An 18,229-nucleotide genomic window follows, 5' to 3' on the forward strand; every position below is an offset into this window, starting at 1 on the left:
TCCTTGTAAGCAAACCTGGATCTGATTTATCACTATCTTGGCACCTCTAAATTAAGAAGCCTACTGCAGGGGCAATACACGCTGCCACTCAGTGTTGACAATACTGCGCTAGATGGACCAATGCTCTGACTCAGTATAAGGCAGCTTCCTATGTTCCCGTGTTGTTCATCCACCCCAAACCCACCTTCAGACACGGGTTCAAGAGTTCCATAGCCTCTCTGGGATGAGTAGGTTGAATTGAGAAGTAGAGCTGACTGTCATACGTAGACTGAAAACATTTGAGCCCAAACCAATGGATGACTACTCCCAGCAGTTTCGTGTAGATGTTAAATAGCATGGGGGACAAAACAGAGTCCTGAAGCCAAAGGCCACAGACTAGAACAAAAGTCCCCCAACACCACCTTTTGGCATTGATCCTCCAGGAAGGACTGGAGCCACTGTAACACCCACATGCACATGACTTAACTTCCTTGAGACTTATCTCTGATTATCATACTTAACATCTGATTTTTGGAGACAAAAAAAATGTATGTATCTATGGACGCTCACAGAGCTCAACAGCTTGGCAGGGGACTTGGCAACCAAATGCTTTCAAAATTATTTCCTCCCCCCACCCCTCTTCTGTTCCTCCTCCTACCACTCTTGGCCCTGGTTCAGCACTTCGGTTGCAATGCTGAAAACATTTCACAATTCTTATGGGGAGACCACAGTATCATATGAACAGCTTTTCTGAAAACTGGCAGTTTCCATCGTCTTATGAAGAGCTCCCACTTCTTTCTTTTCCAAGCTTGGCTTTAGGGTAACAAATGTGCTTAAACATTCTAAAATGTCACACAGACCCTTGTGAGTATGAAGTGATCAGAGTGTGGTTGCGTTCTTCCGTGTTTGGATGTACACCTGTTTGTGAACTTCATGCTTTGCATATGTTCGCACCTTTATATATAAAGCATGTGTATAAATATATGGCATGGATACATTACATGCAGAAACGCTTGCTAGTAAAACTTGATGTAAACCATGTATGAAGTCAGTCTATTTTTCTTTTCCTTTTTAGCAAATGCTGAAATGAGCATTCAAGGCTAAATTGAAGTCAATGAGGCTATGGGACATAAAAGCTTTTCTAAGAATTGCATCCTAAATTCTGTTTTCCATAAGGTTTGACAGCAGCTTCCTATCTGGGGGTTTGTAGGGAAGAGAGGCCATACCTTGGTTGTAACAGCACATGCTGTTACCCTTGGCATATCTACTTCAACAGGATCTCAAGTTGCAGAGCTGGGAATGGCTCTGCACCCCTGCTCTAGAGCCTAGAGGGCTGCAGCAAACCAGGATGTGAAATCGTGGTTTGAAGTGAGTTTGCCAGCCATGATTTAGGTAGTTTTCTTGTCTCTCCAGCCTCTCTGCGTATGTGAGAAACAACGGTGCTATAGGGCTAGCCCTAGACAGAGGGCTTCTAGTGCCATTAATCAGAGGTCATTGGGCATCTATTCCATCTTTTTCTCCTTAATGGAGATTCTGCCATAAGAGAAAAGATGGAAGATGCAAGGGGAAAGCACAGGATGGTTATAAGTGGAAAGCAATGTCATCTGGACCCCCTGTAAAATTCTGTGAATGATTCAGGGCAATTGCATCATAACAGCTTCACCTGGAAGCAACCCAGGTCTTCTGCTGTTTCCTCTGTGTGTGCTCTCTGGAGACAGAGCTTAACTTATAGTTTCACTATAAGTTTGAGAATGTGTGACAGCACAACAGAGTCACAGGCAGAGTCAATTAGAGAATTCAGTTGGGGTTGCTGTATGCAATCTATGGCACAATGTACCTAATGTGTTTCATGAAAAAATATTTCAGTCTTCTTTGCCCAGTATGCTGTTAGCAGATAGACATAAGAGGCAGATACACACATTTCTTTGAGTGCACCTCATGAATATGTGTGCCGGGGAGCTGCAGTGTGCAGTGTTGTGTGCATTTAACTGTACATGTATAATATTTATTTATTTATTTATTTATTTATTTCAGTTCTACACTGCCCAACAACCAAAGCTCTCTGGGCAGTTCAAAACAATTAAAACCACAAAATACAGCATAAGAGAAATTATAAAATTTTGAAAGTTTAGGATGACAGTATAAAATAAAAACAAAAATAAAACCTAGCAGCAATGCAAAGATTTAAAATACAATAATAGATTTAAAACAATAGAACTAAATGACTAAAATGCCTGGGAAAATAAAAAGGTATTAACCTGGCGCTGCAAGGAGCACAATGTAGGTACCAGGCGAGCCTCTCTGGGAAGCTCATTCCACAACCAGGGTGCCACAGCAGAAAAGGCCTTCTTCCTGGTAGCCACCCACCTTACTTCCTTTGGCAGGGGCTCCCAGAGAAGAACCCCTGAAGATGATCTTAGGGTCCAGGCAGGTACATATGGGAGGAGACGATCCTTCAGGTAACCCTCCCCCAAACCATTTAGGGCTTTGAATATTAATACCAGCACTTTGAACTGGGCCTGAACATTGACTGGCAGCCAGTGCAGATGGAAAAGTACTGGCATAATATGATCACATTGGCCAATCCCCAAAATAGGGCAACTTCAGCTGCCCTATTTTGGACCAGCTGAAGTTTCCAGACTGTCTGCAAAGGCAGCCCCTCGTGTAACGCATTGCAGTAATCCAAAAGAGAGGTTATCAGAGCATGGATAACTGTAGCTCTGATAACCTCTCATTTGGATTACTGCATTGCATTATATGTGGGGCTGCCTTTGAAAATGGTCCTTTGTATAATGCCAAACCGTGGTTTGGCCCTGTGGGAATGTGCCATGTGCTCCGCACTCATGCTCCCCTGCCGTGCTCCACTTTAATTAATTACTTCTGGGGTTTCATCAAAGCATAGTGTGATGCTGTGTATGCACTCCTTCCAACCAGGTTTGCAAACCATGGCTTGAAGCTGGTTTGCAATCTTGAATTGGTGGGCAAATGCACACCATAGTTTTCCAGTTCAGACGTAATACCAAACTGTGGTTTGATGAAACCACGAAGTAATTTGTTGAAGTGGAGTGTCTACACACATGTACACACTGGTGTCACTGATGCTGTGGGGCAGCTATTTAGAAAACCAAACAAAAAGTGCTATTAAATGCACATAGACACTTTAGCATGCGTAAAAGGATTTTCTGGATCACTGGCAATAGATCTACAAGTTACCTTTGCCACTTCAGTTTTGGTCTGCAAACAGAGTGAATGCTACAGTCAGAGATGATTAACTTCTACAGAATATAGCTGGAAACAATAGTGATGCATTCAATACTGGCAAGAATAATGAAAATATTTGTAAGCCAAGTTGTACTTGGCCTGAAGCTGCACAGCTCTGAATTGTATTTACTGCTTATTAAATATTTTGCTTATACAGGATGATTAGAATTACTGTCTCTTCTTTCAAAGGAGTATTCTTCATATCCCAGCTTCACCCAAAGCCAGTATTCGCAGTATTACAGCTCTTCCTACAACTCTTCATACATGTCTGCAAATAGCATCAGTCCATCAGCCATCCCAGCGTCTGCTTACTCTCTCCAAGAGTCATCACACAACATCAACAGTCAGAGCACCGAATCACTTTCTGGTAGGTGCCTCAAATAATTAGAAATCTCTTTCTTATTATTGCATATTCAGCTCTGTGCAGGGCTTAATTTCAGCCAGGACTCAGGTGTAGATCCTATTGTTAGCGCCAGCTAAAATCCATTCCGCGAACTAGCAAAATGATAGCGTAACTTGAAGCATGTGCAAAGTGTGTCTGTTTCATTACTAAATAAACAAAGCCAGATCCTAGTGGTTAGTGTTGAATTAGAACTGGGGAGATCGGGGACAAATTCTCACTCAGCCATGAAGCTCAATGGGTGACCTTGGGCCAGTCACCATCTCTGAGCCTTACCTACTTCACAGGGTTGTTGTGAGGATAAAAAGGGGGGGGGACCATGTAAGCTACTTTGAGCTTCTTAGAGGAAAGGTGGGATATAAATGTAATGAATAATAACATAAATAATATGTCTAAGATTAGTAAGGAAGAATTCCAGATCAGACAAGGGAACTTCTAACTTAGCTTCAGTTGTAGTGCTCCCCCCCCCCCCCCCCCGTTCTCACAGAAACTAAGCATTGGTTCTGTGGATGAAAATGTATGTATTTATTTATTTAAAATATTTATTTCTATACTTTTCATGTATTGAAAAAGAATTGCAAGGCTGTTTCTAGGTACTCATGTATAACATTGCACTGTTAAGTCTGTTCATTGTTGAACTGCCTATTTTAAACCTACTGTAGATTTAAAGTAAACAATACAATAGTGAACAGACTTAACAATACAATCTTATACTTGCCTACCCAGAAGTAAATCCCACTGAATTTAGTGGTGCTAGGTATGGATGGACAAATCGATCTATTTCCAGTTCATGTCAGTTTTGCTTGTGTTCCATTATAAGTCTGTCCACGCTGTTTTCATATGTCTGAGATGTTTTTTAAAAGTCCGCACGAAAATTCACATTTATTTTTGTATCCATTCCTCCACCATAGCACTTTTTGTATGTAATTACCCCTAAAATATATACATTTTTGTACACATTTGCCAAAATATACAAATTTTTGTGCATGCTTTTATGCTGGGAACTGCAGTGCAAAATCTGGAGAAGTGCAAGAACCAAAGGATAATCACATTCTGATCCACCTATTAATGTGGGAAGTGTAGATTGGGTTGGTTCACTTAAAAATGCAGACTAAACCAAGTTCTCCCCGTTCCTAATCCTAGGTAAGTGTGTATAGGGTTGTACAAGGATTAAAAATAAAACAGCAACATAAAATAAAGCCAGCAGGCCCGAAGAGAAGAGGAAAAACCATTTCTATTATCTAAAAGCTTGGGAAAATAGAATGGCCTTAGCATAGCGCCTAAGCTACACTAGCTGTGGTGCCAAGTTAATTTACTAGGGAGGGAGTTCCAAAGTTGTGGTGCCACCACAGAAAAGACCTTCTCTGTGATAATCACTTGCCTGACTTGAAATGGCAGAAGAACCTGGACGAAGGAGGTTCACATGTAGTGGAGGCTGGTGGCTCCGATGTCAGTGGGGCAGTGAAACATCTTGGATAGCTACTTTAGAGTTCTGACTGGTTCTGACTGAAACCTGGAGTGGATTTACCAGCCTACTGACATTGGAGCCACCAGGCTCCACTGTTTGTATGGGAAAAGTTGGCCCTTCAGCTACCCTGATCCTAGACTGCTTATGGCTTTAAAAGTAAGAACCAGCACTTTGAATTATGTCCAAACTGTGAACCAGTGAAGCTCCTTCAGTATTAGTGCAGTAGAACAACTCTGTTGACTGCCTTATGAGCCTGCCTGTTAACATCAAACGATAAGGGCAGTAAGCCAAACATGATACCATAAAAATTATTGACCCACAATTATGATCAGAAACTTAGAAAAGGAAGATGAAACTTTAAAGCAGCAGTAATGGAAGGGAAATGATTTCACATCTATAAAGGATTTAGTCATAATGTGTTTTTAGTTAGATGCAACAAGTAGGAATCATGAAGGAAGAGAGAAGGGCGCAAGAGACTAGGCCAAAACTTGAAACTGCAGAATTACATTACTGACACTAGGGATATAGCACACAGATGAGTGTGGGGGGATACTGCTGGCCTCGTATTCTCTTTTAGAAACAGATCAACTTTTTAAGGCAACTGCCTATAAAATCTAGTTTTATGGGAAGTTTAACAAGAATTCATACTGACTGAGGACCATTTAAAAAGAGCTACAGGTTAACAGATTGAGTTAACAATTAGTAATGAGCCCTACATTAAAATAAAATTTAAAAAACTAACACCTTCCATTCTTCTTGGAATTATCTAGGATGGATCTCTTAGGGTGCTCAGCTTTTCAACTCTGGAAGCCCTGATATCATTACTTTCCAATGTACTTTTGGAATATGGTCTTCAGATATCATTTCCCCAGTGAAATTTTCATTGGCAGGCCATGTCATTTATACAAAGCACCATGTCATTTGTGGACAATCACTGTATGTACACCAACAGTGGGGTCTGCTCATTTATTGAACAAGCTCGCACATCTGATGTTACTCATAAGGAAAAATAAACTAATATTGTTTTGTGGGTGGGGGTGGGGAATGTGATCACAGATTGTTCTGTAAGGACTGGAGAGGATTATCTTCTCCTTAGACTTGATTTCCACATAGGAATATAGGAAGTTGCCTTATCTTGAGTAGGACCATTGGTCCATCTAGCCCAGTATTTTCGACAGTAGCTGGCAGCAGCTCTCCAGGGTTTCAGACAGGAGATTTTTCTGCCCTACCTGGAGATGCTGAGGATCAAACCTGCAAAGCATTTGATCTACCACTGAGTCTGCGCCCTCCCCACAGCTATGGCCCCTCCCCACTAGGGGCCTGAGACTTCAAAATTCATCCCAAGAAGGAATGGCCCAGATTCATCTTTAAAATGCTGCATCTGAGTTGCTAGAGCAGTCTGAGAGCCACATATAAAGTGGAAAGAAAATGGAAGTCTACAGAGGTTCTATGCACATGGATCTTATCAACGTTAACATTGCTCACAATAATCTCCACTTAAGGACCCAAGGCAGGTAACAAATCTTTGACTCTTTCAAAGATTTTGGAACTGCTCAGTTTGTGACCTCTGTTACACTTTTCCACTGAATTAAATCTCGGTTCTAAGCACATTTCTATGGAAATATGCTCCACTGATTTTCAGTGGAACGTATTTCCAAGTCAATGTGCTTAAGACATTTTCTCGGGGCTATGTTACAGGCTGTTAAAATTGTGAATGATTTTTAATTAAAACTGCCAAAATGAAAATGTAATTCAACTTATAAAACATCTCAGTTGTCAGTTGTTGTGGGCAGGAGCTTTTTTCCTGGGCCAAAATGTAAAAAGGGTATGACAGAAAGTTAGATTTAGATAAACTATGCCCCAAATATGTGCTTAAACTTTTTTAAAAAGTGTTTAATACTAAGTAGGGTTTTTTTAAAAAGAAAAGCTTTGAATTAATTATGTGGAATATTTCAGGTTTCTTTTTAAAAAGCAATTTATGAGAGTTATAATACCACAAAAGGACAACGTATCCACTTAGCATCTTAGAAAATCTGTGAGGTCATGAATTATTCCATCCTTTTTTGATGACTCAGTTCAGGAGTTTTGGCACTGGCCCCATCCGTCTCTAATTGCAGGTAATAATCGATGGCCCTAGATATGGGGATGCCCACTTGCATCAACACACATCCAACTACTTCAGCAGGGCCTGGATGGGCATTGTGATGCAGCACAATCGTATACCCACATCACCTGTGTATAGAGAAGAGTCTTCCACATCTGGGGGCTGTCTTCATGAGCAATTTAGTGCAAAGTTAGAGCAGTTTGAGTTCACGACAGATGACGTCGTCATCAGTCCACTGCCAACCAGCCACTTCCCTCTTGAACAGCCACATTTTCTAAAACTCCTTTTACTCTTTTTTTACTGAAAGCAGCTCTGTTGCAGTTTTACCACACTGTGCCATGTGTCTCTCCCACCCTCATGCATTAAATCCTGGGCATGCCTCTGTGACCTGGCAGTGACGTGGTCAAGGGGGTGGGACACCCCATTCCCTCTTGTTTCCCCAATGGAAGTAGTTTTTCCCATTGAGAAAATCCCTGGGAGTGCAGCAGCAACCTCTCACATTACCACAGTAGTGGGGATATTCAGTCACCTTAGGTAACCTGCTTTTAATCTTTAATATATTCCCCCCTTCTGTGCATGTTTACTCAGAAGTAAGAAATAAATCTTGCTCCCTGCAGTGAAAGGGTTAAAGGCCAACTTTAGTAACTCTCCCTAAAGTGCTATTCCTTTCTCTGATGCTCTCTGAAATCACTATTGTGATGCTGTGCTTCTTTGATGTTCTGTGGTTTCTCTGATGTAAAGATGTTTCTCTGTTGTTATGTAAAGTCCCTTCTCTGCTGTATTGCAGCAATAAGGGAGCTTCTTATTGTGAGCAGGGAAAAGGAGAAGGGGGGGGTTGGAATCAATAGGCAAATGTGCACACATGGGGAAAATGGGGTGGGAGCAATAACTGCAGCAGATTGCTGGGATGTGGCAAAATTGGGGTGGGTGGGAGCTCTCAGGAGCCTTCAGATGCTGCACTGTAGAACTGAGGATTTGGGTTTCTTCAGGGAAATCTGCACACACACGGAATTAGTTGCTCTCCATTCATAATGCAGTAGCAATGGGGAGCCTGGACAGGGGTGGGAAACAAGCCTTTCTCATTGGTTGAGCAGCCGCTGCCAGTTTGATGACATTCAGTTCTATACCCCACCCCAACCCCACCGAAACGTATGTTTCTTCCAAGTGCTGCAAACCAGATTTTAAAGGTATGATACACTCTTCATATTTTGCTTCCTGTGCCTCTGATGGACCAAAGCCGATTCCATGAAAATCTGGGTAATACTCCAACATGCTTCTCATTCTGTTGTCATAAAGATCCCCCCATGGATTCCCATTTTGGGTGGAGGTATTTTAACTTTAGTATACTGTACAGGTGGGACCTGAAACATAATGTGGAAGTGAAGAGTGCTCCTGTTCAGGAGACTCCATTTCATTCCTCCCTCCCCCCGATCCATTTTTTGCTCCCCAACAAAAACAAAGGCCACTCAGCATTCTATGCCCAATGAGCATGCCCAATCTTCAGTAGACTGTTTGGGGGATTTTCCACCTCAGGGGTTCTTTCCAAAGGTTTTTGTACTTTCCAAACCTTGGGCTTCCCTCAGGCCTGCTGATATCCCTTCTTTGTGTATGGATGGTGCTGATTTGGCTTCATAAAGACTGGCACTCAGAGAGTGGAGACTGCTGTTAGTATGTAACTAAGCCTGAGGAGCGGTATTTCGACCTTTTAGAATGGGAGAAAAACATGCAAAAGCTGGGAAACCACCAGATGATTGGGTGTGGGCCAGTGGAAGGGTTATGACCATCTGGGGAACCCTGAGGGCTGGATTGGGACCCCAGGCAGGTTGGATTTGGCCCATCGATATCTCTCTTGACGCCTAACTTTTATTACTTAACATCTTTTAAATATTAATTATTGTTTTTAATTGGGAGCCTGGCATGCAGAGTGAAGTTCTGCCCTCTAGAGCCATCTGTGTTTGGGTTCAAAAATTTCGGAGTTCAGTACCCACTTCTACTTTGTACTCAGGTTTGGTGGCAAGTTACTTTTCTTTTAGTCTCACCATTTTGCCATCTGATAAATGAGTGTTTTGTGACTGGGCATGCCTACCATGGCAGCCATTTTATGAATGGGAAAGCCCCCTACCATGGCAGCCATTTTGTGAGAGCACCCATGACATTGTCAAATTTCCAAATGTGCCCACTAACCCAAATGGTTTGGAAACCCCTGCTCTACTGTAAGTATAGCTAAGTCTGGCTCCAACCCTATTTCTGAACCTGGCCTTTGGCTATCTACAGTTTCATTGTTTCAGATGACTGAGCTAATAGCAGCTATTCTTGATTCCTTTTCCCCCCCGACGCACACACGCACCCCCCCCCCCTTTACAAATCCTCTTTCAGTGCTGGCATCTGATTTAGGTGGAATCCCACTTTGGAGACATATTGAGTTCGTGTGGCCCTACATTTTGAACTTACATCCCAATCCAGCAAAGGGTCATGTACAAGGCACAAGAACCATAATTTAGGGTGCTGGCTTTCAGAAGGGTTCCTTTTATACCTACAGGTGAATATACAACACCTGTAAAAGACACAGAAACAGACAGGCAGCACAGAGGGACTGATGGAAAGCTACGAGGGCGATCAAAAAGAAGTAATGATCCCTCCCCGACAGCTGAAACCGAAATTGAGGTAAGTGGGCTATAGGATTTCTTCTCTCCCCTGCCCCTTTCTTTCATGTTTGAATAAATCCAGGACAATGTGACTGAAGGACATCTCTGTTGAAATGAAACAGTATAATTACCAAATCACTTGTTGTCTGTCCAATTTGCAGATAACACTCTTCTGATCCCTTTTTGTTCTTTTCAGTTATGATTAGAATATATTTCAAAACAGATATGATTATAACATATCCATTTAGTGGGGAAATTAGACAAACATGTTTTATCCCCCTTTGGTTCCCACCACCCCATCCTTATGATGGTTTGTTGAATCTGTTCCATTTCCTTCATGCGATGTGTCCCTGGGAGCTAGCAACCATCTCCAGGGCCATCTCCAGGCTTGAGGAGCCTTCTTGTGGCAGCAGCCATAGGTAGCCATTTTAATTTCCCTGGAATGATGCTCTAACAGGGGCATTGTAGGAAATTAAAATGGCTGCTTGCTGCTGCCACCAGCAAGTTATCCTGTAGCCAGGGGCCTAGGGCAGGCATCAGTGCTGGTGGGCCCAGCTGGGTTGCTGGGGCCTGGGCAGCTCCCTGAAGATGCTGGATATTGATGCTGGGCCTGCCAGCAACTACTTCTTTGTGACCTTTCATGCATAATGTGAGAGGCTGGCTTGCTCCTACAGCAATTTAAAAAATTAGTCCAACAAGAAGTTACACTTGAATTTCCATGTAAGTAATCAAGCCATGGAGAGATTCACCCCAGAGACTCACATTTGTTTAACAGTCATGTTTTCTTTATGGGAAACCCTGGGAATTATGATTTTATGAGAGGAAACCTCAGCACTTTACAAATTTAAATTTTCCAATATCCTTTGGGGGAAGCCATGACCAGTAAGCAAGGACATGGGCATATGAAATAGTACTATTTAACGTTAGGTGGTTTTTACCTTTTTAAAAAAATGAGGGAGAAGGGTATACATCTAATCTATACATGAAGTGATCTTATTCCTTACCTTAAAATGAATGCATTATTCATGTGGCACTTTCCAAGAACAGATTTCACAGCCCCTTGCCCCAAGGGCCTTACATTCTAAAAGCAGACACAAGAGAAACAGTAGAGGAAGAGGAGGGAAATGGAGATAGGGAAGAACTCACAAGCATTTCAATTACAGGTACTTTGGATTAATTACGATACAGTATTGGAAGGAGGGGTAGTTCTGACAGCTTCACAGAAAAGGTTTTTTGAGGACTTTGACATAAGTAAGGGATGAGGCCTCACGGAAGCATTCTGGTAAGCCAGCTTCACCCAACACGAGGCCTTCCACTTCAACTACCAACATTTGTGACCATTAGCCATACTGACTGGGGCTGATGGGAGCTGAAGTCGAAAACATCTGGAGGGCACCAGGCTGGGTAAAGGTGCAGTTCCAAGCATAAAGGGCACAAGGGAGAAAGGGCAGAGTCATTTCAGGGAGCAGGAGACCTTCGAACAGCTGAGTTAGTGGAGCTTGACAAGAGCAGATCACAGGTAAGGGTGTGTATAAATGTAGTTATGTAATCCCAAACGAATTTATTCCTGCAAGTACTTGGTGTGATTTTATCTGTTTTTTCCATCCCTCTGTCTTTCATCACAGCGTGTGTTTGTGTGGGACTTGGACGAGACGATAATCATTTTTCACTCCTTACTGACGGGAACCTTTGCATCCAGATATGGGAAGGTACTGTTGAATTCATCTGGTTTCTCTCCCCCCCCCCCACACACACATATGGCTGTTTGTCCACCCACAACACATTGAGAATTGTAAGGACAGCGAATATGGCAGCTTTTCTAACAGATGTTGCTCATTTTTTCTTCAGAATTTATTTAATATAACTAAGTCCAGTGGTATTTCCCTCAAACATGTGAAAATTTAATTAACATCCTGTCACATTGCCAATAAACCAAGTTGTTCAAAAGAGTGTATTGTTTAGCTTCTCCTAGATAGGACAGTGAGCTGTTTTTCTAGTCAATGCCTTTTTCTATTAAAAAGAAAAAAGAAACAATTTATTCAGCAGACATGATACAAGAACTCCTGCCTGGTTGAGGTACCCATTTTTTTATTTGCTAGGCGTTGGGGGTGGGGTTTACAGGTTTTCTCAAATATTAACTGTGTGTGTGGGAGAACATAGTTAGCAGCCTCAGAGGATGCATTTGTTGCCGGACTGTACCACTTCAGCCTGCATTGGGTTTTGAATATTTCCTCCTGTTAACGACAACAGCCACAAAACTCTTGGTAAATTCAAAATTAACATCCCATGGAGAACACTAGGGTAAAATCCTTCTGCCTGACATGCTGGTTTTATATATGCAAAGACGTTGTTTTTTATATTGAACCCCCTGCCTGTTCTCTGACACGGTATAGTCCCACAACAGATAAGTGATGTGGATCTGCTGATCATACCAAAGAGTAACTTCATTTGTTTTGCTTATTATCCCATGTGACATTTAGTCAAGAGGATTTGTCTACAAGTAAAAAGCTGCACAAATTCACATTTTTTGCTCTTTTCCAAACTCCAATGCAGTACTTAGTAACCACAGCAGAACTCTAAAATAGTAGGTCCTCATTTACTCATACAACAGTTTCTTTTTCTTTCTTTTTTTACTGATAAAGTTCAAAATCTATTTCCATTAGAGCAGGCGTAAGCACTTTAATGTGAAATGGAAGAGATTGTATTTGCTATTTATTACAATGGGATGACCAACTTGGCAGCTCTTTGAACAATCTGGAACACTGTTGCTGCGGCTGCAGAAATATGGTTTGACATCATTTTATGATTCTACCGGCTGGGCTTGTTTTATAATAGTTATAACAAGCCGGACATGTAATTAGCAAGGTAGATTTATTATCTGCCTTTAGATGTGTGCACATGTAAAAAGATCTAAAACGTTGTTTATAATGCAAAAACCTGCTGAAATGTTTGGAAGGCTTGTAGCCTCTCACTGTGAAAAGAAAGCACACACAACTGAAGGCAAAATTTTGTTCAGAATTCTGGTTGCTTCCACACTAGTGCTCTTGAAGCACTGGTTTTTTCACAATCAGCTGGAAACAGAATTAAAAGGACAGGTTGTTTACCTGTGACTGTGGTTCTTCGAGGGTCACCTGTGAACTCACACATATAGGTTATGCATCTGTGCAGAGCAGTCATTTGGAACATTCTAGAGCTGAACAGAGTTTTAGGTGGGAGTCCTGTCCACCCCTTCTGCACACGCTCCTGGCCTGGCTCCAACCTGCCTCTCAGTTCCAGTGCACCACAGCAGAGGAATAAATTGAGGGCTTGATGTTGAAGCGGGTAGGAGGGTGGGTTCTGTGAGTTCACAGATGGCCACTCAAAGAACCACAGTTACAGGAACCTGTTCTTCTTCATAGTAGGCAGCTGAAAAGCAAGAGACTTACCAGAGGAGGGAGATGTCCAAAACTGTAGACAGAAACGCCCTGCTGAAGGCTGCATCTGTATGGGCCCTGATATGCAAATAAAACTGATAGCAGTTGGATAACCAGTGTAGCTGGTGCCAGGGGTTGAGGTTGGGGAGATGTGAATATCAGTGCCCAAATATCTGCAGTGGTTTCTGAGAGTTTGGGGAGGATAAAGTCCTGAAAGAAGTTGGTCAGAAGACAAGAGCACAGTGCAAGAGTTCAGCTGATCAGGATAGGTACCATGGCTGTTTGGGGTGCCTGAGTGTCAGGTGGTTTCAATACTGTGTGAGTTGGCAGTGCACATGGAAGAGGTACCTTAGATTGCTCACTGTAAGGAGAGTGGGAACGTCGATGGTTGAAGTAGTAGGATTGAATGTTCCTGTTTTTATGGTCATGGTGCCATTGGGAGGGAGAGTAATGCCAATGTGGTGGCAATCATTCATCGTAATAGTAAGGAAGTGATTTGGCATAATAATAATGGTGCCTGTAGTCCTCCCATGGTATGACATAGTGATGCTAGGGAAAGTTGCCAGAGGAAACAGTTGAGGCTGGTGAAGTCTCTCAATATCTGAGGGATCTGTCCCTGTGAGAACGAGAATTACAGGGGAACGGTATTGGAAAGTGGCCCTAAGGGGTGGGCTGATGAGGTTCCGTAGAGAAACATCCCTGGATTCACTCTCTGAAACTGACGCCATGCACTGGATGTCACCCAAGGAGTTGTGGTCTCGTGGAAGTTGATGTTTTTCAAGAATCGATTTTGGTGACCAGATGGGAGGCTGTTGGTTATGTGGGTGGTTGCTTCCGTGCAGGTACCATTGGTTCATCATCAGATGCAGTCCTGCGTGTAGTTGTCTTATTATTATTCTACAGTCTTGGTGCCCAAGAATTAACAGGCCATTTATTTTGAGACTGGACCTTCTTGGTCTCAACTGTCTGCATCAAAGGCTTGGGTCTGAGCTGAGTTGTTGCTGGCTGTTAGTCTGAAGGCAAGGCTGAAGCCAGAGCCAGGAAGAGGGCTGGTACACCTGATCTCGGGGATGAGTGGCACTTTCCATCAATGGAATTTGTTGCGAAAGGGAGGGTGCCAGCTTCATGCAAATTGAGGTGGTGTGTAGAGGCTGGTTAAGTGCAACAGTATCTGCCGCTTTGAGAGCTTACTCCCACAAAAGGGCGCAGAGGCAAGCCATCCAGTTTATCCTGGCCTGTTTAGTGAAGGCGTGACGATGGCCACGGGAGTCCACTCTCTGAGGCACAGACAGAGTGTCCTTTAGTCAGGATTTTCCTGCTGCAGTGGGTGCACTTTTTAAAGAAGGCCTTGGAGCCCTTACACCTCTGAGGGGTGAGACAAAGGAAAGGAAAAGTTCAGAGAGAACAGAAAAGAGGAGAAAGGAGAAGAGAAAGAAAAGAAAGAACTCTGTCCAGCATCCCAGGAGGGGATGTTAGTTAATATATGCTTTTTAAATGGCCGTGAGGCCAAGAATGTTCCAAATGCTACCAGTTGCTGTGGTGGACAAAAAGGAACTGAGACACAGGTGGGAGCTATGCCTGGAGCATGCTCAGAGGAGGTGGGCAGGACTCCTGCATAAAGTCTGTTCAGCTATAGCATGTTTCAAATGACTGTTCTGTGCAGGCACATAACCCATATGTGTGAGTCACAGAGATTACAAAGAACGGTGATCCCACATAGTATGATCTGGCAATGCCTGACCCTATCATCAAGATCATCCTATAATGTTTGCTCAGAAGTAAATCCAGCTCAGTAAATACCCTCTGCAACTTTAATTAGAAGCATCCCCTTTATGGCTTTTGCCACTGTAACTGCTTCCTGTTCAGTATGACAGCAGCATTTCTGATTAATTCACCCTTAATTACTCAGTTTCTCTTCTCTACTGGTGAGGGTGTGCTTTAATTACTAGTATTCTCATTCCTGCCCTTTTTTCTTTTGAAAAAGCATTACTTGGCAATTTTAAGAACCAGAAAAAAATAGATCAGTATTTAAAGCGCTGCTCCTCCACAGAGAAGAGGAACTGACTGACAATTAGACAGTTCATCAGTAATGCCACATCCCTGCTGAACAGAACCTAATTACAACAGACAGAAGCTAAAGAAAGAAACTTCTAATTTAAAGGCACAGCAGCCCCCCAAACCTCAACAGCACTTTACCAGTCCGCACTGAATAGACTGGCAATGCAATGGCATTAAAAGTGAGAGAGATTGCCACAAATCAGGCTGGAAAAAAAGACAGGAGGACAAAACTGAAAGCATTGGAAAGGAACAGATCAGCAGTGACATTGGGTTGGACCCAGATTTACATCAGACCAACTATGCTGATAAAAGTGGACTTCCCCACCCCTCCTTCCCACAGCAGCTCCTCCAGCCCCCTGAAATGCAATACAGAGGGCCACACTAAATATTCTGCTAATCACACATAGTGTAACTGTGCATAATAGTTTTTCTTACTCTTGTGCAAGCGTGCACCACCCTGATTTGAATTGGGACCATGGAGCACCAGGAGGGAGGGTTTAACTCTCCCACCCCCTGTTTTTCCTGAAGGTTATACACGCACACACGCGCGCGCAGGGGGGGTGCTCCCTATTGCCTCCAAGGCAGATCCTGGATTCAACCTCATTGTCTAGAGTTTCTTTAACAGGTGAATTAACATAAGACAGCAAGTATGTGCAAAACAGCTAACGTGGAAGGACCCTTTACCTGATCAGATTAGCACAGCAGTTCCTAGTCTTGCAATTTGTTTCTTCTTGTGGATTGATCTACTGATTATAGTTGCTGATCTGGAAGTTAAAGCAATTGACAAACATATATTCAGTGTCTCCCAGTATCCACCAATGGGAGCTTGAGAACTTAGGATCTATCCAGACATCTACCTTCTCATGAGTGGACTACACAGACATCAGAAAGAAACATTGGCAAGCACCCTTGTTTACTGAAATGGTGGGTTACAGGCATATTGTTTCAGAGGATATCACTTGGCAACAGCTGATGCTATTTGAACCAGCTCCCACGTGGAGTTACTGATCAGTCGTCCACTGGAGAAGGAAATGGCAACCCACTCCAGTATTCTTGCCAAGAAAACCCCATGGAACGTATCACAAGGCTAAAAGATATGACGCCGGAAGATGAGCCCCTCAGGTCGGAAGGTGTCCAATATGCTACTGGGGAAGAGCAGAGGGTATTTCCAAGTAGCGCCAGAAAGAGTGAAGCGGCTGGGCCAAACCCGAAAGGACACTCAGCTGTGGATGTGTCTGGTGGTGAAAAGAAAATCCGATGCTGTAAAGAACAAAATTGTTTAGGAACCTGGAATGTCAGATCAATGAATCAAGGTAAGCTGGAGGTGGTCAAACATGAGATGGCAAGATTGAACATCGACATCTTGGGAATCAGCGAACTAAAATGGACAGGCATGGGCGAATTTAATTCAGGTGACTATCATATCTACTATTGTGGGCAAGAATCCCTTAGAAGAAATGGAGTAGTACTCATAGTCAACAAAAGGGTGGGAAAAGCAGTACTGGGGTACAATCTTAAAAATGATAGAATGATCTCAGTACGAATCCAAGGCAAACCATTCAACATCACAGTAATTCAAGTCTATGCCCCAACCACTGAGGCCGAAGAAGCTGAGGTTGATTGGTTCTATGAAGACCTACAACACCTTCTAGAACTAACACCAAAAAAAGACGTCCTCTTCATCATAGGGGATTGGAATGCTAAAGTAGGAAGTCAAGAACTCACCGGGATAACAGGCAGGCATGGCCTTGGTGTACAAAATGAAGCAGGACAAAAGCTAATAGAGTTTTGCCAAGAGAACATGCTGATCATAGCAAACACTCTTTTCCAACAGCACAAGAGGCGACTCTACACATGGACGTCACCAGATGGTCAATATCGAAACCAGATTGATTATGTCCTTTGCAGCCAAAGATGGAGAAGCTCCATACAGTCAGTAAAAACAAGACGTGGAGCTGACTGTGGCTCAGATCATGAGCTGCTTCTTGCAAAATTTCGGCTTAAATTGAAGAACGTCGGGAAAACCACTAAACCGTTCAGGTATGACCTAAATCATATCCCTGATGAATATACAGTGGAGGTGAGGAATAGATTTCAGGGATTAGACCTGATAGACAGAGTGCCTGAGGAACTATGGACGGAGGTCCGTAACATTGTTCAGGAGGCAGCAACGAAATCCATCCCAAAGAAAAAGAAATGCAAGAAAGCCAAGTGGCTGTCTGATGAGGTTTTACAAGTAGCTCACGAAAGAAGGGAAGCGAAAAGCAAGGGAGAAAGGGGAAGATATACCCAACTGAATGCAGAGTTCCAGAGAATAGCAAGGAGAGACAAGAAGGCCTTCTTAAATGAACAATGCAAAGAAATTGAGGAAAACAACAGAATGGGAAAGACTAGAGATCTCTTCAAGAAAATTGGAGATCTCAAGGGAACGTTTTGTGCAAAGATGGGCATGATAAAGGACAAAGAAGGCAGGGACCTAACAGAAGCAGATGAGATTAAGAAGAGGTGGCAAGAATACACAGAAGAACTACACAGGAAAGATCTGAATGTCCCTGATAGCCATGATAGTGCGGTCACTGAACTTGAGCCGGACATCCTAGAGAGTGAAGTCAAGTGGGCCTTAGGAAGCATTAGTAACAATAAAGCTAGCGGAGATGACAGTATTCCAGCCGAGCTATTTAAAATCCTAAAAGATGATGCTGTTAAAGTGCTGCATTCAATATGCCAACAAATCTGGAACACTCAACAGTGGCCACAAGACTGGAAAAGGTCAGTTTACATTCCAATTCCAAAGAAGGGCAACGCCAAAGAGTGTTCAAACTACCGCACCATTGCGCTCATTTCACATGCCAGCAAGGTGATGCTCAAAATCCTACAAGCTAGGCTTCAGCAGTATGCGAA

General features: G+C 42.9%; 1 protein-coding gene across 4 annotated transcripts in view; it reads left to right on the forward strand.

The window, feature by feature from the left end:
• The window catches only part of EYA2 (EYA transcriptional coactivator and phosphatase 2), a 203,797-nt gene that overhangs the window by 138,436 nt on the left and 47,132 nt on the right, over positions 1-18,229 (forward strand). For all 4 annotated transcript variants that reach the window (XM_084854031.1, XM_084854032.1, XM_084854030.1 and 1 more), the window contains exons 7-9: positions 3,430-3,607; positions 9,752-9,876; positions 11,483-11,566. In XM_084854031.1, coding sequence (XP_084710157.1) covers positions 3,430-3,607; positions 9,752-9,876; positions 11,483-11,566 — 387 coding nt within the window. The remainder of the gene's footprint in view (positions 1-3,429; positions 3,608-9,751; positions 9,877-11,482; positions 11,567-18,229) is intronic.

Source organism: Heloderma suspectum, chromosome 4 (assembly GCF_057233095.1).
Source record: "Heloderma suspectum isolate Gila_16-S chromosome 4, 16-S_ref, whole genome shotgun sequence".
NCBI lineage: Eukaryota > Metazoa > Chordata > Lepidosauria > Squamata > Helodermatidae > Heloderma > Heloderma suspectum.